The sequence below is a fragment of the Nipponia nippon genome, unplaced genomic scaffold (assembly GCF_047370975.1).
Source record: "Nipponia nippon isolate SJK-2023a ecotype South Korea unplaced genomic scaffold, ASM4737097v1 scaffold_17, whole genome shotgun sequence".
Classification (NCBI taxonomy): Eukaryota; Metazoa; Chordata; class Aves; order Pelecaniformes; family Threskiornithidae; genus Nipponia; species Nipponia nippon.
This window is the reverse complement of record NW_028262333.1, coordinates 6,344,915-6,367,370: the sequence shown is the minus strand read 5'-3', so window position 1 is coordinate 6,367,370 and position 22,456 is coordinate 6,344,915. Positions and strand designations below refer to the sequence as shown.

At 50.6% G+C, this 22,456-nt stretch overlaps 1 protein-coding gene across 1 annotated transcript; it reads right to left on the bottom strand.

Annotated features, from left to right (window-relative positions):
* Nucleotides 1-591: 591 nt before the first annotated feature.
* Nucleotides 592-22,366, bottom strand: CSF1R (colony stimulating factor 1 receptor). Its single transcript, XM_087754113.1, has 22 exons — nucleotides 22,285-22,366; nucleotides 21,719-21,919; nucleotides 16,469-16,714; nucleotides 15,367-15,651; nucleotides 14,688-14,824; nucleotides 13,819-13,978; nucleotides 12,752-12,941; nucleotides 11,553-11,668; nucleotides 11,163-11,283; nucleotides 10,303-10,493; nucleotides 9,602-9,714; nucleotides 7,381-7,507; nucleotides 6,786-6,890; nucleotides 6,343-6,453; nucleotides 5,916-6,078; nucleotides 5,235-5,338; nucleotides 4,971-5,089; nucleotides 4,084-4,206; nucleotides 3,851-3,962; nucleotides 3,431-3,530; nucleotides 2,724-2,829; nucleotides 592-2,239 (listed from the first exon to the last, which is right to left on the bottom strand). The coding sequence occupies exons 2-22, from the start codon at nucleotides 21,765-21,767 to the stop codon at nucleotides 2,108-2,110; spliced, it is 2,910 nt and encodes a 969-aa protein (XP_087610239.1). The 5' UTR covers nucleotides 21,768-21,919; nucleotides 22,285-22,366; the 3' UTR covers nucleotides 592-2,107.
* Between the last annotated feature and the right edge of the window lie 90 nt (nucleotides 22,367-22,456).

Sequence of the window (22,456 nt, the reverse complement as noted above, 5' to 3'; positions counted from 1 at the left end):
TGGGAGAGCACACAAACACTGTGCACGTGCGCCACCGTTTCAGTCTGTGCTGCCATGGTGGTAGGGAAAAGCCTGGTATTCTCAGAAGCAAGGTGTTCTGAGAGGAACAGCTCAAGAAATTGCTTGGGCCACCTCACCAGAGCATCAAATAAAATTATCCTGCTAAATATAGCTAAGGTATAGTTCTTATAAGTGGCAAGAAAGTAGCTTCTGCAGATGGCTGACTCCCCTGGTCTACCTGCTCTGGTCCCTGCACAGGCCAGCTCCTGAGGTGAGTTTCATAGGAAAGAGTCTGCGCCTTCTCTTCACGATGTGTTTAACAGCCGGGGCTGGGGCTCCTGCTGCACCTAAGCCATTGCTACAGGAGGTTCTGCTGTGGTAAGCTTCAGTCTCTTGTCGCCAGGGCCCTCCTGCCTCTACCCTGCCCTCGGCATTGCCCTGCCTTTGCCACGCAGCCTGCCGCCACACACCTCTCTCAAACACCGTCACTGTTTCCACACATCCCATCATCACAACTGAAATGACTCCCCTGTTATATCCATCCGTGGGGATTACTTCATTTTTCCCAATTACAGGCCAGTCAGAGCAAAGTGCTTTAAAACCTTGCCTTTAATAATTTTTTTGCATTACACAAGATTGAATGGTTTTGAGAACTTGCAATGAGAAGTGTCTGAGGAATTGGAGCAGAGTTGCAGGGTGCAAAAGGATGGGCCAGTGCGTCACCCGTGCTCTGATCCATTCCCCTCTGAGAACAGTCCTTAAAGCCCTAGAAGAAACTAGTTTTGTTAAACATCTTATTTTATTCTTTATAATGCTGACAGATAAAAAGCTAATGTATTTCTGTTTAGTAAGGAGAAATGAATCACTTGGTGTTAGCATAAAACCAGGTTTAACATAATCAGAAGTGGCCCACAGCGTAACTGCTCACAGCCTGACGAAGGCCGCCTGCCGTGCAGTAGCTCTGTCTTGCTGTAGTTTGCCCGAGCCCTGTCAGTGCTTGTATCTGGAATATTGATCCTTTACCTGCAGTCAGGTGAAGCTACAAAGGTTCGTTAGCTACTTCTGATAGCTACACAGGAGCAGGTGGCTGTGGCATTCATAGTATTGAACAAGAGCTAGATGAGAAATAAGTTTAAGGGCATTAGGCCCTAGCTTATGAAAAAAAATTACCTTAACTATACTATTAAAAATACACTCAGGAAGATATGTACAAGAGCATATCTATAATTGTGACAAAGGCAGTGATTGCTACATGTTTAATAATTCAGAAGTTTTGTAGGATATGTGTTATGTTGATCATTTCCAGATCTGTTTAAGCTGCCATTCTTTCCTGGGTTGGGGTTGTGTTCAGTGCTCACGTGGAAGAGCGCTGGTTACTTCTGTAGTTTACCTGAGGAATAACTGCCCCTCGCTCCTGTTCCTGGGGCACAAGTTCACATCACCCTGGGGTTGTCTCCTTGGCTCGCTTCACCCAAACACTCCCTGCAGAAGCATCAGCTGCAGAGAAGTCGGTTGCGTGAGGAAATGTAGAGGTTAATGCATATTTAATGCTAAGTAGAGGCTTTACCTATCTCTAAACACTCGCCCTGCACCGTCCGGAGTCAGAGTGACAACAGGAAGAGAACAGGACCACCAAGGAGGGCTGCCTCCGGTGTGTGGAGCAGTTCCAGCTTCAGGGCTTAGTTCCAGATGTGCTCATAAGGCACGAGGGTTCAGTCATGTGAGTGACTTTTGGAAATGTCTTACTTGGCTGCAACTTGTATTTAAAAAAAAAAAAAAAACTACAAAAAAACCTCACCCACCGCCTCCTGTGGGGGTGGGGAGGCAGGTGAGAGGGTCCTCTCTGCTCCTTGTAGACATGGAGCGTGTTATCGTCCTAACAACTCTATGCTACACTTGAGATAAGACCTTAGGGACCCCATGGTGAGTCTCGGTTTTGAGTCGCTCCAGCGCTATCCTGTCAGGGAGGGAGTCTGTAACGCTCATCACGTCAGAAAGCACAGAGAGGAGAGCCAAAGCGGGAGGAGTCTGCGTCCTAGGGCAGAGCAGAACCGTGCGCTCTGCAGAGCCAGGAGGACGGGGATCTACCCCGGGGCGATGGTACCAGCTAACAGAACTGATAGTTGTTGCTCTTGAGAAGGGGCTGACCGCTCTCCTCTTGCTCACAGGACTCCTCACAGCAGCCAGAGGTATCGCAGCCGCTGTCTTCCTCAGCAGTAGAGGGGAGGTTGGTGTAGTCCTTGAAAGCAAAAAAAAAAAAGAGAGACACCCACCCCAAGTGTGTTTAGGTCCCTTCAATGGTGTACGACGTCTGGGTGACCAGCTAACTCAACACTACCCTTTGCTGTGGCCACGGGACACGGCTAGCTGGCAGGACAGGCATGCCCGTGCTTTTGCAGAGCTGCAGGACAGCTCATCAGGAGGCAGCGTGCCTTTTGTCCAGCTGCGCACAAAATCCAGGGGAATGAGGCAGGGCTGCTGCGCTGGCGGTCGTATTGCTACCTGTATTGCTGCAAAGCAGCTGTATTGCTTTGTCCAGCCTCCTTTGGTCAGGGTGGGGAGTGACTGAACCCTTCAGCACGGGAAAATCTGGACTTTTCACCAACACTGAACTGCTCCCATCAGTTAAAGGTAAGGGACATCACCAGGAAAGTTACCCAGGAGCTATGTTCATGTAGGGGGAAAGCATGTCTCCCTTCTTTCTCCTCCCCAAAGGTCCTCACCTGCTCCTTATGCACCTCCAGTTCTTTCTGGATGAAGCAGCCGATCTGGTCGAAGGTAGGTCTCTCCGTGGGCTCCAGCCTCCAGCATTGCTGCATGACGCTGTACCTGCAGAGCCAAACAGGGACAGGGCGGTTGCACTGTGCTGCTGCAAAGCTGCGGGAGCGTCTGCAGCCCCAGGCTCTTCCCTGCAGCGCTTTCTATTGCAGGCGCACGGTACTGAGCAGTCCCTTGTCTTCAAAACCCGTGGTCAGCGCATGTGCAGTGCTCCAGGGAAAGGTGAGCACAGAAGTGGACAGAGCAAAGTTCTCTGATCTATCAACAAGGGGCTTTATGCTGCCAGTACTTTTTTCTTTAAGCTTAAACTCATTCCCTTCCTGTAACCTACTCAGGCTTCTCTTCTCACAGTCCTAGGGTCAAAAGTAGCTGACTGAAAAAAAAAAATAATCCACCAAATTCAGGAATGTAGGCATACAACATGAGCTCTGCCATCTTCCTGTCCATAAAGAGGGGAAATACTGGATGGAGCATCGTAACTGACTGCCCCAGGTCTTGCTTTCCTACAGGAGCAAGGAGCAGCCTGGTAGGATCCAACCTGAACCTCAAGGGCAGGCAGACCCGTCACCAAGGTCCCTGTGCCACCTCCCTGCCTGTCCCCCGTGAAGTGGCTCCGGCCACCCGTTGTGTGCAGCTCAGCGCGTCCACTCACATTTTCAAGGGAGCGAAGTCGGGCCTGGCCATCTGGTACCCCTGCTTCACCATGCTGTAGAACTTGCTGTTCACCACCATGCCGGGATACGGACTTTTACCTGTGACAGTAACAGGAGCAGAGGCGGCTCTCAGATCAGAGGCTTTAACGCTCCAGCCTTGGGGGGGTGAGAAGAGGCAGCCTGGAGCATCGCCTGAGCCAGTGCTACTCGTTCTCAGGGAGTTCTGGGTTAGAGCAAATCATCCAGGATCCATTGCTTTTAATGGTCCCTCTGGAAGCATAACACGGCATTTTATAGCCCTGATAAAACCTAGATTTTTGTCAACCTTCCTCCTTTCTTGGAAACTTTTCTGCAGAGACATTAGGGCAGTGGTAAGCCATGGAAAATGAAAGAGGTTTACAAGCTCGCTTCTTTCTTACCAAGGGAGAAGATCTCCCAGAGAAGGATGCCGTAAGACCACACATCGCTCTGCACTGTGTAAATGCAGTCAAAGATGCTCTCTGGGGCCATCCATTTCACGGGCAGTCGGGCCTGGAAGAGCAAAGAGTCCTGCAGACTGGGACAAACTGGCAGTTCAGGCTACACCCTGTCCTTCGTGCTCCAGCTGCACCCTACCCCCGTACCTTCTCTTCTCCCCATTTTAATTACTTACATTGCCTTTTACAACATAGTTGGAATCATTCATGATATCACGGGCTAGGCCGAAGTCACAAATCTTGGCTACCCGTCCATCTGATACGAGCACATTCCTGGCTGCTAAGTCACGGTGGATGCACTGGGGAGAAGAGAGCGCAACTGAGACCCAGCCAACGTCCCCCAGCAGTCCCAGTTAATTCCCTACAGCCCAGGCCTGACACCGAAACAACACTTAGAGGCAGGGGGAACACGTACTGCTTAAAAAGCCCCTGTAAGAGGTACCACGTACAAGGAATATGGGCTCTCTTGCAACCACTTCGTTTGCAGTGCTAAGACATTGTGGCATTTTATGCCGAGTCCTTTAATCACTCATGGGGCCGCCGTCTTCCCCGTGGGAGGAGGCTCAGAGCCAGGAGCTGCTGACACTGTGCCCCCATCTCTGAAACAGTCATACGGTTACTCTCATACTCTAGATGAGCCAGCTCTGGCAGACAGCTCAACGGCCACTTTCGGTTCCTTGTCCCTGGGGCAGTGGGGAAGCTGCCAACGCGAGAAAGCTTTGCATCAAAGTTTCTGACCTCATGTAAAAGCTGGAGAGAAAGTGTTGAGACTAACATGATGTGCAGCCCTGGGTTCTCCCCCGTAACACTGCCCTGCTGTGATGGCCTGCCGGGAGACCGTGGGAGACAAAGGCTCTGAAGGGAAGACCAGTCACCATGGCCCAGCGTGTCTGAACCCAAACAACAGAGCAGAGAGGCCCATTTCCAGCAGCAGCTTGCCTGAGCTTGGCCACCCCATCCAAAAACACCCTGAGCCTTGTGCAGACAGGATGGCTGGTGCCTGCTGGCTGGACTGGCGTTTCCTAGTTGGGATGCTGGGGGCAGTTGTCCTCTTGGCACTCACGTTCTTTGATGCGAGGAATGCCATGCCCTGGGCCACCTGGCTGGAGAACTGTAGCAGGTCAGAGAGGTTGAGGGGACGGAGGTCCTCCCTGGTTTCATCATCTTCCTCTGAGCTTTTCCCTGAAATTCAAAGTGAAGTTTTAGAGTTGCTGCAAACCTGGTGAGTAATGCAAGCTATGTTGTACCCTGGTTCCCTGGGGCTAAACCAGACAGGATCGCCAGAATAAAGAAATAATAAAAACACAGAAATGAGCCTTTAACTCACCCCTGGCTTGCGGAGAATCTGATGACGCTGAAGATGATGATGATGATGACACAGGCCTCATTTCAACATATGTTTCCAAACCCTGGCTCGAAAAGCCACTGTCACTGAGTCAGAAGCAACGGAGATGGAGGCAGGCTGTTAGCAACCCTCCAGCAGCACCTTCTACCCTTCTCCACAGCCACTGAGAGAAGAAACCCCATCCCTGCCTGCAGGAAGCAGCTTGGCTGGAGGCTTAAGGGCAAAGGGAAAGTCAGCGTTGAGGCTGATTCGGAAAGGGGACCCAGGCACCCCGTGGTATGGGGCTCCAAGTACTGCTCCCCTTTTGTCAAGGGATTGCCCTTAGCTGATGGGGAGCGCTCAGCCTCTGGTCCCGCAAAACCCACGCGCCCAACAGTGCAGGAAGCCCCAAAAATTCTGATTGCAGATTGTGGGAGGGCAGACTGGACTGAAGCCTGGATTTATTGTGGGATATTCAACGACTGCTGTCAAAGACTTTGAAAAACTTGGAACCGTAACCAAGTCTAAACACAGGCAACCCCAGGGGCTTTCACATCCTGGTATTCTGCAAGTCCCCAGAACTTTGGCCTTAATCTCTCCCCAGCACAGCCCTCTGCACTTCTGCCAGCAAGCACCCAGGCCCTGCGTTGCTCAGCCCTGTGGCCACCAGAGCTCTGCTTTTACCTGCGGATGTATTTCTTCTCTAGGTCAATGTTTTTGTAATCAGCAGTGCTGTCCAAAGATGTGTCCAGAGCAGAATCCTGGATAATTATGGATTCAGCCTTCTTCCTCAGGAAATTCAGCAGATCTCCGTAGCGGCAGTACTCGGTAATGACGAGGATTGGGCCTGGGGGAGAGGCAGAAAAGGTTCATTAAGAAGCGATGTTACCATGCCCTGTCCTGAGGATTGCTTCCCCTGGCAGCAGAACCCACACTGCACATAAGTGTATCTGGAAATGGCCAGCCCACAGGCCCTCACAAAGTTATAGGTTCAAAAAAGCCCGCCGAGCTCATCAGCTGTCTCTGTTGTGAGACCGAGGAGAGGTAACAGCCTCAGAGGAGCAAGGCCATGGGAGGGGTCCATGGGGGAAGCAGGGCTGTGGGATCCCACCTCCATAGGTACAGGCTCCCAGCAGGTTAACAATGTTCTCGTGGTGTCCCAAGTGGCTCATGATCTTCAGCTCGGACATGAGAGCCTCCTGCTCATCTGTGTCTGCCGATGCTGCAAGACAAGGGGAAAAGGGCTGTGTGAAGGAGTGAGGGAGGGACAAGGAAGACAGATGATGGGGGAGGACAGAAAAAGGCGTAGACAGAGAGATGGAACAAAAGGAGGAGACACTCAGAGAGGAAATTGTGTCCTCTGTCTGTGCCTCTGGCCACATGTGTCCACAAAAATGACAGCAGCGCAATTCCAGCACCCAGTATTTATCACAGAAACATCTAAAAAAGTAGATGTTGCAGCCTGGGAGCACAAACACATGTGCTGAACACACACTACATCCTGCCCAAAGAGGCTTGGGGGATTTCAGCCTTTGCAAGTTGCTCTGGGCTTACACTTTAGCATCTTCACAGCCACTTTGAGGACCGAATCTTCTTTGCCCAACCCAAAAGCGGTGGCTTCTACCACTTTTCCAAAGGCTCCTGCTCCAAGAGTTTTTCCTGCAGAGGGGAACAAAACATGCCTATAAGATGCTTTATAGAAAGAGAGTGAGCAGTTGTCCTGCACGCAGCCTTGAGGAAATGTCTGGTGGGTGGGGATTCCTGCTAAGCCCAGACGAGATGACACATCCCTTAGTCAAGAGCTGGTTAACATCTAAGGGGAACTCTACTGTGAGCCAAGATGGTATGAAAGAGGCCACGTCCAAACATGGGCTCACCGGCTCTATGCATTAGGAATGACCCCAGATGCAAGAGGAGGGATGTGATCCTCTCAACCTTCCTTGGAGCAATGGGGGGGCTGGAGGCAGTTTGTACCCTGGCATTTGCTACCCTGTGTGGAAAAGGACAGCGAGGCCTGATTAAGGATGTTGCTGTAATGTCTGGATGCAGCTTTGGATGTTGCCCAGTTGCTTTGGCTTTGTCCCTTGGAGCATTTCAGCTCTGTGGTGAGCTGCATGCTACCAGGCAAGCAGCAAGGAAGGTTTCTTACCAAACTGGAGGTTATTCCTGGGAAACTCCCATTTTTCATTGTATGGCAGTTGAGTGGGATCGATAAAGATGTAGTTATTCCCTTCGCAGGCCTCAATGATCTTCCACCGCACCTGGTACTTGGGTTTCTGTAAGGAAGAGCCTCCAGTTATTCAATGTTCCTCAAGTCCTGAGGGTTCCCCAGTCCCAGCATGCACTCTAGCTCTCACCCTGCAGGCATAGAGGGAAGACTTAGGTTTCAGCCCATCAAATATTTCTTGCTTTCAATCTGGCCTGAGAGAGGCTTTGTCTGGACAGCCTGGTCCCTTTGCTGTTACAAAGTCCCCCCAAGTCATCACCTGTGACTAAAGGAGGCTCTCTTGCCTCTTTCACTTAAAGTAGCCCGTTGCCCTCACTTGGGATGGCAGAGCTGGGAGAGACAGCACCAGACCACTGGCTGAGCTGTACCCAGCTGGTACTGGAGGAAGGTGTCCCTGCTGTGTCTCCTTCCTTGGTACCCTGGGTTGCTGATCACAGCAGAAGGGTGGAGCTGGCCCAGCCCCGCTTCCCTTACAAGGGGAAAAAAAAGAAATGGAGAAAGAGAAGTAAGAATTTCTTCTCTTTTTCCACAAATCTCATGGCAGAAGTAACCAGGCAAGGACAGAGAGAAGCGGTGCTGGAGCCCGTGGGCAGAGGCAGTTGCCAGCTTGTGCTGGGTGTTGTCATTCATGTTAGGGAGGGCTAGGGAGCCAGGCTGGAGGCACAAATACAGAGAAAGGCAGTGAAATAGCTTGCCACGAGAATACTGCGTGCGGCCTTTGCTCCTGTACAAGGAGACAGGCAAGGACCTGCAACCAGAGTGGCAAAGGTGGTCTCAGGTCCATCAAGACAGACACAGGGAAGCATGGGTGGAGTGACCATGGCTGTGATGAATCACTTCATGCCCCAGTTACTGGGAGCTGTGTGCTGAAATGCTTCTCCTCACCACTTCCCCTGGATAGTTGCAGAGAAGGATGCAGCATATGGGTAGATGCTCAAAGCTAGGTTAGCACAGGCACGTGGGACCATAACCAAGGAAAAAAGACCTGCAGTTTTGATGCGAAGCATCTGTTTTCTCCCCCACACCACTTCTTTTTCCCTTGCCCAAGAGTTGAACATCCATGCCCATGCAGGCTGTTGAAAAAGGCCCAGAGAGGATGCTCCAAGCAGCACAGTTTCTGGTGGAGGTCCTTCATAAAGAATGTCACGTGCATTCAGTTTATTTGCTGTTGCCTGCTCCCAGAGGGTGAGCATTGCTGCTTTCTGCTCCATGATTCACCTAGCACTGCAGCAATCAGCCATGGCTCAAGAAGCCCATGGCTGAGATAGATAAGATTGTTTATAAACATGTCCTGCTTCTCTTGGACTTGCAAGGCCTTCCTAAAAGCTATTTCTTCAGAGCTGTGCTTACACATCCATCCACCTCTCTCTCTGGACTACTGGCCAAAGACAGCTCTGCCTGCAAAGCTGTAGGTGCCTGTTTGGGAGAGGGCTCTGCTGGATGTTCTGACAACCAGCACCAGAACTTTACTGCAAAATTTGCAGCCTTGATGGGCTGTCAAAGGAAGAGTGCCAAAAGGGAGAGCTGAAAAAACCAGCAGATTTTCACCCACTGATGAAGCAGAGGTGGCTATTGATTGGTACAGTTTATGGAAACAACTGAGAAGGAATCCAAATGCTGAAAATGAGTCTTGCAGAGAAAACAGGGCAAGTTCTTGTATAAAAATAGTGACCAAGTCTTCCTGGAGACAAACGCCTTCTAACATCATCCTGTTTCCCCATAAAGACAGCTTTTTATAAAGCAGGGAGGAGAATAAAAAGTCGATGCAAGTTGAAAACCACTTTTTTTTTTCCCCCTGCTTAATTGACTGCATGGATTCATGGTGACCAGAGCAAAACCAGCTGCAACTGACAGCACAGAGCAAGTACCTTTGTCTGGCACCAAGGAATATCCACAATGACCTCTGGGCTACAGGACTGAGGGATCAGGGTGGGAGAGGTGTTTACACACTGGGTTTGGTGCATGAGCCTTGCCCTGCAGCAGGAAACTCCTGCGGGAAGTTGGGAGGCAGTGGAGATGAGGAGGTAGCTTGCCTGGTACCTGCAAGCTGAATGTTCCCTGCCTGTGGCTGCCAGCAGAGGCAGCGTGGTCTCTGAGGCTGGGCAGGTCTTGTGAATCCTTGCTATGCAACAGGGAGTCTGACCTGGTTGTACTTGTAGAGGAGGAAGAGGAGTAGGAGGAGCAGCAGGACCGATGTGCCCAAGCAGGTGGAGAGAACAGGGCTGAAGAGCTTGTTTGGGGGGGCCATGACATTTCCTGGAGGAGCAAAAAACCAGGGATGAGTAAACCACTCCTATTTCAATCCCATCTTTCAGAGCATTTTGCCCAGCTGTTCACTTAGGCTTCCCCTGTATGCAACACAACCCAGCACTGGCCTCGGAGACACCCAAAAGAGCTGCTGGGAACTGAGGGAAGTTCTTGATGCCAAACTCAAGGCTGCAATGGTTCCCCCTGTGCACCCCAATTTCCACACAAAGAGCACCAGGTGCAGGTCAGACTGACTGGGGACCAAGATCTGTGCAGCAAGAACAGGCCCATCAAAAGATGCAACCCCTGGACTCCAGTGGGCTGAGCAGCAGCTGTGCCCTGGAGCTAGGTCCTGCAGTTAAAAGGTGTTCATGGCGTGGGTCAGGCTTTGGCACCAGGCTACGCCCACCCAGCAATTCCCACATGGCTCCTAGGACCAGCAAATGCCAAAGCCTCCCACCTCCTGTGAAGATACAGGGCTTGTGGAATCTATTCCACCTCTCTTGCAAGACAGTAGGGATATACATATAGGAAGATGGGCTCTCAAAAGCCCCTAAATTCTCCCCCGCTCCACCAAGCTACCAGTTTGTATCTTACTGGTGATGGTGAGTGAGTGAAACATGTCTGAAGCATTCCCCTCTCTGTTAATGGCCACACAGCAGAAGGTGAAATTGGCACCCAGCTCCTGGAACGGGACAACGCTCTCCACCTCCACCTCTTGGAAGGGCAACATATTCATCACCTGGGGACTGGAGTCATTCAGTAGCAGCCTATAGTCCTCGTTGTATCTGCAGAGACACCAAGCAGGAGAGAATGAGAGTTCCTCTGCAGCATAGCTGCTCATAAGCGAATTGATGCCTGTATCAGGCTAGAGAGGAGACACTGGGAATTAGGGTTGCAGCTCTGTGAGACATGTTACTCACTGCCTGGTTAAAAGACCTCTCCCTGAACATCAAAGACCTGTACAGACAGAGCCTTAACTACCTTTAAGTGGCTAGAGCTCTGGCAGCAGTTCCCTCCTTTAATGGGGCTGGTACTAAGACACAACCGCCCCTTTCCAGGCAGCTGCAGTTGCCTTCTGTCACGCTGTAGCTCAGTAAGCCTGTGCTCTGTGGAGCCTCAGGCCTGTGGAGATCCCAGAAAGATGACTAGGACCAGCCAGGATGTAGCTCTACAGCAGCCTACACCAGGGCACGTCTCAAGGGACCCACACGTTCCTTGGAAAAGCATTGGGAGAACATGAATCACAGGTGGCTGAACCCTTCAAGGTCAAGGCTTCAGGAGTAGTACCTGCCCCCTCTCCTCAGACAGTCCCCAAGAGCTTCTTTTTTCAGCAGGGCAACATCCCTGTTGCTCTTACTTGAACAGGCTCTGCTGTATTGCCTGCTCAGCAAATGCCAGCACAGCGAGGGCAAGCACACACCTTGGAGGTGCTCCGTCTCCTGGGCATTTCTTACCTGTCGGAGTAAATGGGGCACTGGTACCACTCAATGCGTGGGGCAGGGTAGCCGATGGCCGTGCATTGAAGGATGCTGGAGTCATTGTCTGGCACCTTGATTTTGAAGACCCTTGGAAGAGCTGTTAGGGAAGGCAGATAAACAGTGAATGCTACGACCAGAGGAAGAGCACGTTCCCTGTGCTCTGATTTACTTTCCATGTGTGCAACAATAAAACACCAGGAACCCCTGTGCTATGCATAGGTTTGAGCTGGGTCCCAGATGCAGTCTGGCTGTGTGTCCTGGGGGCACAGGGTTGGAAGCACCCTGGTACCCCACCCTGCTTGCTGCCAGCTGGGCACCAGTCCCAGGGCAAGCAGGGTGAAAGAACAGGCAATGCCAAGCACTTACATTTCACAGAGATACTGAAGGTAACTGATGCATTGGTCTCATTGTTGAGGGCATGAAATGTATAGAGACCTCCCTCTCCTTCCTGCAGGCGGGTCAGGAAGAGCGTGTTGTTATACCTGCTCACACAGAGAGAGTAAACACTGTGAAGAAAGCTGTGCTGAGGAAACTCAAGCACTCACACAGTCTTGGCTCAGCGAGATGCTGCTGCTCCCTGTGCCCTGGAGTGGGTGAACGCTTCCCAGCACTAATCCCAGCCCACGAGGGGAATCTGCTACTTGCTCCTTCAGGGCAAGCAGGGAGGGTCTGATCTTCCTTAGAGGAAAGACCTTTTGCCACCAAGTGCACAGCACTTCTGAAAGGCTGCGGGTGGGTGAATGCTCAGAAAGACAGGAGAGTTTAACATCTAAATCATTGCCTTTGAAGGGCTGGAGGATGCTGGTCCTCCTGCCTTTGACAGAATGAGTTATTCTTCCCATTTCTTCGCCCATCAAGTCATGGTCCCTAGTGCCCACTCCCCTCCGCCCCTAGCCCATTTCCCAGATCCTGATGCAAGAAAGAGCTCGCCCTAAAGCCATCACACTTGCTGAGTGGCACAGTTCCTCTTGTGGATTATTTTGGGTTTCTAAGAAAATGAAAGGGGAATTGCCAAAACTCCCCACTAAATGGACTGATTCTTCCTTTCAGTCTCCTTTTGGCCTCAGTTGGCTGTAGGCGTTGGAAGAGCAGGACTGTGCCCTCCATTAGGTCTTATCCACATAACAATTTTTCCGGCTTCTCTTGACCTGGGGCATACAGTGCCGCTCGGTACATACACTCTCCAGACTGCAGAGAAAGGGACAGGTCTGAGGAGCAGTGAGGGAATTCAGGTTTTTGTACTGTTCATCCACCCCTGCAATTTTTTTCTACAAGGAAAGTGTGAACTTGAACAACCAGACCACAAAAGTGACAGCGACTTCCACAGGGTTTTCTAAAGAGAAGGCTGCCAAGTTAGACAGAGGTGGTGTCCTCCTTGACCTGATCAGACCTGCTCACTGTGGTTTGTTAATAATACTGGAAAGAGAAGGCAGAAAGGCAGAACAGTTCCTCTCTTTAAAATCAGAGATTTTTCTGTAAGCCAGTAGCATGGGGTCTGCGTGTCTCACAAGGAAAGCGTTGTTGGAAACATGCCATGGCCAGTGTCAAAGAGAGAGAGCACATACCAGTTGTTTTCAGAGGTCATTGTGTCCTTGAATGTGGTAATCCCAGAGTTCTTCAAGGGGTTCGTGTGCTCCCAGGCCCAGTGGAGAAGTTTTGGGTAAGCCTCAATGTGGACCTGCAGCTTCAGACTCTCTCCCAAAGCAACCTCCTGGCTGGTGGCTTGCACTGGGGTCAGGAGCACATAACCTTTCTCTGCAGGATGGAGGAGAGCATGACCATCAGCAGCCATGTCCAGAGACCTGGAACCAGCTTATACCAGCTTCATAAATGGACCATTATTGGAAAGGGCAGCTGGGGCACTGCAGGAGGGAATGAGGCATTACACAGATGGTGTTGCCAAAGGAGTACTTTTAAGTTGCTTCTTTGTCATGGCAGCTTGGATTACACTCTGCCTGAGGAGACCTAGAAAATCTTAGCGAACTTTCATGGGGGAAAGAGGTTTTACATGCTGTATCCTAATAAGCGATGAGGCTAAAACTGTACCTCCTGATCATCCATAGAAGAAAGGCCCCTTAGCTAAACTCCTGGCTTCTCACTTGGAAACAACTCAGACCAAGCCCTCTTTCTCAGCCATGGTATGCAGCGGCTTTGGGTCATCAGCAAACCCCAGCCTACGAGCTGTGAGGATGAATTTTCTGTCTTGAGATACAAACAGGTGTACAATAGACCTGAATTCCCTTATGTGGATCTGTTACTGGAAGAGACAAAGATCCATACTCTGCTCATGTGGCTTGCCCTTCCTTCTAGCCAGCCTTTCCTGGTCTTCAGCATAATGTTGCCCCAGTCTTTTTTTGTTTTAAAGCTGTTTAGATATACACACAGAAACTGAGAAGAGCTTTCCAATTTTTCATCCAGAATCCAAAAAATGTCCTCCTGCCCTCCCAAGACTTGAAGGGAACACCAGTTCCTGTCCTAGCAGCTCCACAGTTCTCACGTGAGCCTTCAGGCACGAGCAAGAATGATGTTTCCAACAACAAAACTAGGAACAAGATGGAGGTAGAAGCAGCAAATACTCAAGGCTAGGTGTGATTCAGCCCACATCTTCCTTGTCTTTTGGGGAAGCACTCACCTACTACCTGAAGCGTTGTCGAGGCATTCCTGGATCCTGCTGAATTGTTAGCTATACAAGTGTATTTCCCACTGTCTTCCATGGTCACTGCTGGAACAAACAGGGTGTCGCTGATGAAGTAGTTCTCATTTTCAAAGCTAGGCTTTTTAGTTCTCCTGACCTGTCAGGCAGAGAGGGAACATCAGGCGCTTTCTTGGAAGGGCAGAGGATGGAACTGAATATTTAACAACAAACATACCCACCCTCTCCTGTTCTGGGCTGCTGAACTTTGTTATAGAGCCCCTGACACTGAAAGGCATCTGTGCAGAGACCAAGAGGCATAGTAAACCTAGGTATTCAGGGCAGATATTCCCTGTATGTTACATACATTAATTTCTTGTATGTTATTTCAACTCCTTAATAAAGGCATCAGATATAATCAGAACTTCTAGCAGGCCTTATCTAACCATCTAGAGGTTAGAAGTCAGCACAACAGAGATTTTGAAATGCATTCCTTTTCTTCACCCATATCTTCTCTCTGGGGAACTGTCTGTCCTGAACATGTTTGCTGCTTTATAAGCCCCAGCAGGGCTGGGTGGAAAAATGTTGCCTTAGTAGGTACTGTGGCTCCTGCTCAATGAACTCAGCTGAAAACATACTTTCCTTCTCTCTTGCAGTGAGATCCTGACCATGGGCAGGTGTTTCTTAACCCTGTGCCATCTCAAGGAAAGGATGGCCATATTCAGGTTTCTACAGTTTGTTTGAATAGCTGCTTTGGTTGGGCAGTTCAAGGCTTTGCTGCAAGTGACTTGGGTCTGGGCAGTTCTTACCACCCTATATCTCCCAGTTTCCAGGAAAGCCCGATACCCCCTTGAAGCTGCACAACTTACAGTCTTTGCTGCAGTCACCCATCTGATGTCATACTTGTGGGAAGGAGCAATTACTCTGCAAGTGACTTCAAAAGGTTCACCCACGATTCGCACGTGGTCTCTAGGGTCCATCATTACTGACACAGGCTTCTCCAGTGCTACACAAAGGCAAGCAGGGAAAGATTCAACGTCAGCTGGTCCAGTAACCCTGTGTGCTTTGGAGACTCCCCAGGGCCTGGCTACCTTCTCCTTTCCATCCTCTTCAGTCTCTTTACCCCCAGCCTTCTTCCCTAGGGATCATCGCTCCTATTTGTGCACGTGTCTATGGGAAGCAGGACAGGTTGGGGACAGCACAGCAGTCAGCACTAAGGGTTGAAAGGGAATGAGAACCTTCTGCCATGGTTACATCCTAAGCATCAGGGCCTGAGGACTTGGAGAACATCAGAGACATAGGTGGACTTTTTTTCCTCTGTTCTGTGATAGTGCCTGCAAAGATCTGAACACTGCTGAACTGATGGAGACCCACCTGAAGGAGCCAATTTGCCAGAAGCTAATGGAATTTTGTCTCCATTAAATACCCTTTAAAGATTGGAGGTTTAGAAGGTCTTTCCTACCACAGGCAAGGAGTTTTTCCTTATCTACTGTGGTCAGCTTAACTATTGCTGTCTCCCTGAGGGCTGCAGCAACCCCAATCCTTTACCTTCTTCCACAATCAGTCTTATTCTTGGTGTCTTCTCTATTTTTCCATTTATCACTGCTTGGCATCGGTAAGAGCCTTTCTGCTTGCTTTGCACATTATATAGTGTTATTCCTTTCTCAGTACTGAAAGAATAGTTGGTCCCGGGTGAGAGATGGGAGGCATCATCCATTATCAGAGTCACGCTGGATCCATACTCAGGGGCCGTGATGAGACAGGGGAGCTCAGCATTACCACCTTTGGTCGCAAAGATCCGGAAAGTCGGGATGTACCACACGTTATTGGGATCTGCAGAGGAGACAAGATAGGCCAGAGAAGGGGATCAGAAAATGCATGGAAGCCGAGAGACACATTCCAGCAAAGGCAAGCCTCCAGCATTGGTGCCCAGTGGGAGTTCGATGCTGGGGCAGCCCTGCTCAACGCCTGCCTGACTCAGCCTCCAAAAACTCACAAGACAAGCTCTATTTCAGCTAAGGCATTTGAGGAGAGCACAGCAATCAACTCACAAATGTAGATAGGCAAGAGAGACTGAGAAGTATGCTTACCTCTAATTAAACTTTTCACCATGGTGTTAGTTTTATTTATCAGACATGCAGCTTCCCTGTCCAGCACTGTATCTCTGGTACAGGGGAAGGGGTGAACCCAAGTGGTGGAGCTACCACAGCATAACTTCTTCTGGGGTAAAAGAATATTTGGGGTTCAGGTCATGTTGCGAGGATGTGATTCGTGTGACTTTCCTTTATCTGGGGTGCTGGCAATAGAGTTCTCTGATTTCCAGATCTCACTGCTCATTACAACACCGAACAGACTTTCACCCCTGTTTTTTTCAGGAAGGGAAGCCAAGGTAAATGAAGGGAGAGGTCCAGGCCACTCACAGATATGCATGGGACGTAGATGCTCTATACTCTACCCCAGTGCTTCAGCCATGGGCCCCATTGTATGCAGGCTTACATGGCTGTGGGTGAGCCATTGCCCCAGTAGGAACCTGCACTGCTCCCCCAAATACATGCACAACCACAGCCATAGAGAGGACCTGTGTAATGGCTGTGCTCCCTGATAGGAGGCCGTTCTGCCAGCATATGTGGGAAGAGGGAAGCATGGTTACCTCGCACAAACAGATGCACGGTTGCAATGCCCTTGTCGCTGCTGTTGACATAAGCACACTTATAGGTGCCTGTATCCCTGTAAGTGGCCTTGGGAATACTAAGTGTGCTGCTGGTGTGGTTGCTGAATGTGTTCTTTTGGCTTTTCCATTCAACTTCAGACTCTCCTGAGCAGTGCAAGGTGACTGGATCACCCGTGTTGACAACCAGAGCAGGGAGGTCAGGGCTGATCACTGGGGATGCCAAGCCTACAAAGGAAAAAGAGAAAGAGCGAGGATACAAAAATGATCCCTAATAATGCTCTGCTGGAGTTCACACTGCTGAGCATGGAGTAGCTCAGCATCAGGAAGAAGCTGGGCTTGGGATTCAAATTGGCTATTTGGCTGGCATCACTCCAGCCATTCTCCATCCCACCAGACCAATATGGCCTGATACTCCAAGGAATGAATTTCAGGGAAGAGAGAAAACCCCACATGTGAACATTTAGAGCACCGGGACGGAAAAATAAATCATCTGGAGCTGATTAGGCCAGATGCTAGCTTGGAAGTTATTCCTGTTGGGTTTTGCCTCTTGCAATAGTTTTCCTTTTGTGGCAGAGCTGGAGCTACTATATGAACTTGGTTAACCCATAACACCATTTGGTGAAGTTTAAGCCAAGTCTAGTAGATAGGGCTCTCTTCATTGCATTGGTGCTGTGATGAGCTAGAACACACCTGGAAAGCTTCTGCAGAGCAGGAGGTCAGTGCATGCCTTTTGGGAAGACCGGCTTTTTGGTTGCTGGGCAGTGGATTTTCAAGGACACCTACGTATGTCAAACAGTGTGTTTTCCTCACAGATACCATCAAAACATTATGAAGTGAATCAGCATCATTATTCATATTTGGAGGTGGGAAACTGAGGCACGGAAAAGGTAAACAGCCCATGAAAGCCCATTGCTGCAGCTGTACATACAGCACACCAGGCCACGCTGACACTGGCAACCCAGCTGGATTTCGGATGCCATCTCTACTTTGAAGATGGCTTCTCTGCTGGCTGAATAAAGGGGAACCAGGGTCCCACTCCAGCCCTTAGTGTCAGAGGGAAATATTTTTTTCCCTGTTTTGCCACATCAGCGAGTTCTTTGAGTCACCACCTATATTTAGGGTGGGGGGAAGTGAGAAATGAATCAGTGCTGCGGGGCTAGGGAAGAAACGGTACTGCTACCCCCACGCCAGGCCTTCGGAGAGGACAGGAAACACATTGCAAATGGCTATCTGTGCTTAGGGGGCTCTGCACCCCGCTCCGGCCCCTATCCAGGGCTATTCTCCCACTTCTGCTTTCCTTCCCGGTTGCTAACCCATCCCCAACATCTTAAAGGGACAAGACACCCAGGTTCAAATAATAGCAGGTAGAAAGGTAGCTGCCCATACTTATCAACGCATTGCTCTTTGTAGAGGAGGTCACTGCAGGCAGTGCTCCTCTTGGGTGGTGACAGCAGAAACGAGGGCTGACTTTGGTCTTGTGATGCCTCAAACTCCACAGCAGACTGCTCTGGACTCACAAGCACTCTTTAGTTGAAAGATTTGTTGTCCAAATGAACATAAAAACCCCTAACTCATCCAGAAGTGGGAGAGGGCAAAGCACCCTCTAATGGCACAGTTAGTCCAGCTGCACTTGTATATCGTTCAGGGGAAAGGGGAGTAGTGGCCAGATGTTACAGCCCTTGTTGCAGGGAGGAGAGAAGAGAAGAGAAGGCTGCTTACGGTCATGAGCAGCAAAGACAGTTTAAAGCAAATCTGTTCCCAGGTGCTGCCTTGGACACTGTCCCTGTAACGCAGCAGAAGCAGCATGCGCCCATCCTCATCCACCCCTGCTCACAGCTCATTTGGTGAGGAAGACTATGTCCAAGGTACAAATGTCTGTCCTGCACTACCAGCTGTGCTCAGGGCTGTAGCACCAGAGCCCATCCATCAGAGCTCAAAGAGCATCATTTAAGTAGTCTTGGGCTGATGCCTCCCTCCATGCAACGAAGGGTCAAGAATACAAGACTTGAGGCCCTGGAGAGCATTGCTGGTACGTGACAACAATGCAGTTGCCCAGGGGAAACCCAGACAAGGCCTGGATCAAATTCACTGCCCCTAGGGGAGCAGCAGAGGACAGGGAGCTTTGGAGCATGGAATATTTGACAGTTTATCTCCCCCCCCCCCCTTTTTTTTTTTTAATGCTTTTATCTTTCTGTGGAAACAGGAAAAGTCTCATTTATTCCCAGAGCGGAGAAAAACATATCCCAGAATCCTTTGCAAAGCAACATTTTCCACATATCTGAGGTACAATGTTGCTCCCTTTTTGCTAAACTGTTTTCTAGCAGGGCTTGACACATTTCTGTTGCTTCTACTCTCTATCTCTGGATGCTTTTCCCTCAACTACTCTCTGCTTTAGCTATCCCTCCATATCCAAGGCTTCAACACCATTTGATGGGGGAGCCAAGCTCTTTGACTCACAGCTGCATTCAAACTGGCTCAGGGAAACACCATGTTGTAACTAGTCCTTGGTTTGGCCACAGCAGGAAGACAAGAAAAACAAGAGTCATGTCACACCTTGTTGTTGTCAACCTCCAGTTACTACTGAGATGCTATGGCCAGAAAAGGCTCAGGGTAGGTGCTCTCCGTAACAGTGAAGAAGCAGCCAGAAGCCTTCAGGCTGTCACTGGAGACTCCCATCAATGGCACAACCACCACACAAGCGGAGTGAGGACAGACAGGGCAAAGACATTAGATGCAGGACAATGCCAGGTGAAGGCCACCCAAGTGTCCACTCCTTCATGGGTGCTGTGGAATGAGTCAGACCAGCAGGTCCTTTTCCAGAATGGGGAAGCAGGGCTGCTGGGGGAGGCTTTCTCGCTGCTGACCAGTGTGCAATCTTGCACGAAGCCCAGGGATGTCTCTCTGCTGCTCTCCAGCAGCTTCCGCAGCATTGCCGGTAACTGCTGGCCAAAGGTTTTACCACACTTGGGTTGTGTAACCATGACCTCTAGTTACAGCTGCAGGCTCTGTCCCTGCCTCTCCCATGCCAGCCAAAACATTGCTTTCCTCTGCTGAGGGTGTGGAAATGGTGAGGAAGGAGAAGTGAAGGCTGGTAAGACAGAAGGGCTCAAGAACCTTACCATAGAAGCCAGTCATCAGGACCTGGACTTGGTCCTGGGGGATAACTGGGCTAAGGTCTGGCCCTGGGAGGGACCCATACCAGGCCTGAGCTCCCCTTGCTCCCTCCTCAACGATGGGAGGGAAAAGATTTCTTTCTGAGAACACCTTCCCCAGAATCATCTACAGTATCTGGGAGCAGGGGATAGGGAAAAGGGTACTTATCACATCTCTGCCTGGGACTTCTACCTCAGAGGTTTAGATTCGTCCACAACAAGAAAACAAAAGAAATCCCAGGAAGACCTCTCAAGAAGGCCAAGAACACACACGCGAGCTGATCAGGTTTCAAATCCTTCCTCTGCTTGATCCGAAGCTGGGATCTGATCCCTTGACACTCCCCCAGCAAGAGCCCAGATCACCATGGTCATACCACATCAGCCCTGGGTACTCTCAGGAGATGCACTTGCAATCCAAGAAGTAGGAGAAGGAAGTCAGGCTCTGGCTCCAGCTTGAGGCTATTGCTCTGGACAACCTTGGCATGCTGCAGCTTTGTGCTGCAGATGGCCAACAGCAATGGTACTCAAAAATGTGTGTCTAACAACCTGACATGGCAGACAGTGCCTGAAAAGGATGTCACAGCTGGTGACCTGCATTGCCCCGTGCCTCAAGGAACCTTTAGAGAGACAGATATCATTATGATGTCTCACAAATCTACATCAGACCTGCCTAGTCCCTATTATCTTAAAAACAAAACAAAACAAAACGACATAAGAAATCAAAAACTCTGCAGCCTTTACAACCCAGTTCCCACCACAGCACACCTGGAAAAAGTCTGCTCAGCATGTCAAAGAAAGACGTGACTTGAAGTGAAGTATCATGCAGTGCAACAGTGAGAAGAATGCAAATTTCCTGGGCTGAAAATATGAACCCAGCAGTGGCTCAAGAAGGACCCACTGCCTCCCTGTTACATGTTGAATGCTTTCCCTCCGAGATTGTCCCCTTCCAGGGGGGACTTCCCACCATAGTCTCATCATGTGGGGAGTGAGCTCAAAAGGATAGTGAAGGAAAGTGTCACACAAGATCCAAGAGGCTGCCAGCACTTAAGGCACGATATCAGCAATACTAGTTTCTGTCTGTTTGGTTGCAAACCTCAGAACAGGCTTAGTGACTCTTGAGGTTGATGGTTATCATCTCTTGGCCATCTCTGCAGCCTCAAAAACCAGGCGTATTCACCTTTCCCTTCTTGGCTGCCTGAGTTCTGTTTCCATCACAAGGTCTAACACCTGGCTCTACAGCCCTGTTGTGTATGCCAGCACCACCCAAAAACAGCAATCCTCAAACATCTCAGCTGGGCACAAGATGCATTGGAAGGTGCCGATGCAGCCAACTTTCCCAACCCTTTCACCTGCAGGCCAAGCATCTCCAGCTCTTGCCCCATTTGGGCAAAGGGTTATTTCAGAGACAGCTTCCCTCAGGACACACCTTCTGCTGAACCTCCTAACCCCTGCCCAGACCCAAACAGCGGGAAGTTTTCCTTTCCTCTCTCTCCACTGCTGAGGAGATGCTACGTGCACCTTTCCATACCCCTTGCTTGGCCTTATCCTGGCAGTGCTGCAGGCAGCCAACAGCCAGCCTTCAGCACAGCTGGCTCCAGAGCCAACAGAGACAAGTAACACACCCTCTTTCCACCACTGTCCTCCCTCTGTAATGACATAGTTCTGGACAGTCTTCAGGAAGCTGCTACAGCCAAGTCTGCACTAAAAACCAAGCTGATGTCTGTTCCCTGCTGTGCCATGGAGCAGACATGTTCTCTTGCCTGCTCCCTGCCTATGCCAAAGCTCATTGAACCTGCCCATAGCAGTGGTGGCTGCCTCATGAAGCAGGGACCATCCCAGCCCACAGCAGGCTTTTGGTAGACAGGACTGGGAGCCCAGCTTCACTCTCCACCAGGAGCCGAGTACCCATTAGTCCAACTTCAGCGTTGCCCCATCCCCACCAAGGCTGTCGCCCTTCCTCAGCCAAGGAGGGATAGAGCACTCACACCAGACACCCAGGAAACCCTCACCGCATCCCAAACCTGCCCCAGAGTGACATGGGGACACCGTAGGGCTTTGGGGAGGGCAGTGGACCTACCGTGCCAGACGCCAGCTGCGGTAAGCAGCAGGAGGAGAGCAGGACCCATGTCCCCAGGGACCGCGGTGCCCCCAGCGTGGAGCAGGGACGTGGCTGAAGGATCCTCTCAAGCGGCGGGCGCCTCTCCTTGCGGGCACCGTCCCCAACGCCCCCTTGGCAGGAGCTTCTCCTTTCTGAGTTGACCACGAGTTAAGAAATTCCCTTTTTTTGTTTGTTTTTGAAATGGGAGGGAGGAAAAAAAAAAAAGCGATGCTTTGAGACGTCACTGGTGACAAACCCCCTTGGCAGAGGTGGGGCCATGTACGCACCCCACTGCGGGGCCCCCCCATTGCAGGGCCCCCCGCCTGCCTCGGGGATGGGGTTCAGCCCCAGACCGCGCCCCAGGGCTGTCAGGGGCCACTGCACCACGCTGGGGGTCAGGACAATCCTGATGTGCCCTGGCTACTGCCACCCAAACCACCAGGGAATACTGCACTCTTTCCTCTTGCCTGGGGACACAAAGAGCCTGGCTGGGACCTGCCTTGATGGCAGGAGACTCCATTTTACCTCAGCAGGACAAGGTTTACCTCAGACCCGGTGAATCTTGCTTGCTTCAGGTCCTCAGGACCCACACAGGAACATGGCTGACTCCCTCACAAGAAGTCCACAAAGATGTTCCAGCCTGGGGCAGCTCCCAGGTAGGAAAAGGCCTGTGAAGATGACAAATTATTTTGTTTTAACCAAGAGCATGATCCCTGG

Bases quoted from the DNA above. Each gene is read 5' to 3' on its own strand.
- CSF1R (XM_087754113.1), bottom strand. From the start codon at position 21,767: ATGGGTCCTGCTCTCCTCCTGCTGCTTACCGCAGCTGGCGTCTGGCAC. The intron at 11,284-11,552 runs GTAAGTGCTTGG...CTTCCCTAACAG, and splicing joins CTTCAGTATCTCTGTGAAAT to CTCTTCCAAGGGTCTTCAAA. The intron at 5,090-5,234 runs GTGAGTTAAAGG...TTTGAATTTCAG, and splicing joins AGATTCTCCGCAAGCCAGGG to GGAAAAGCTCAGAGGAAGAT.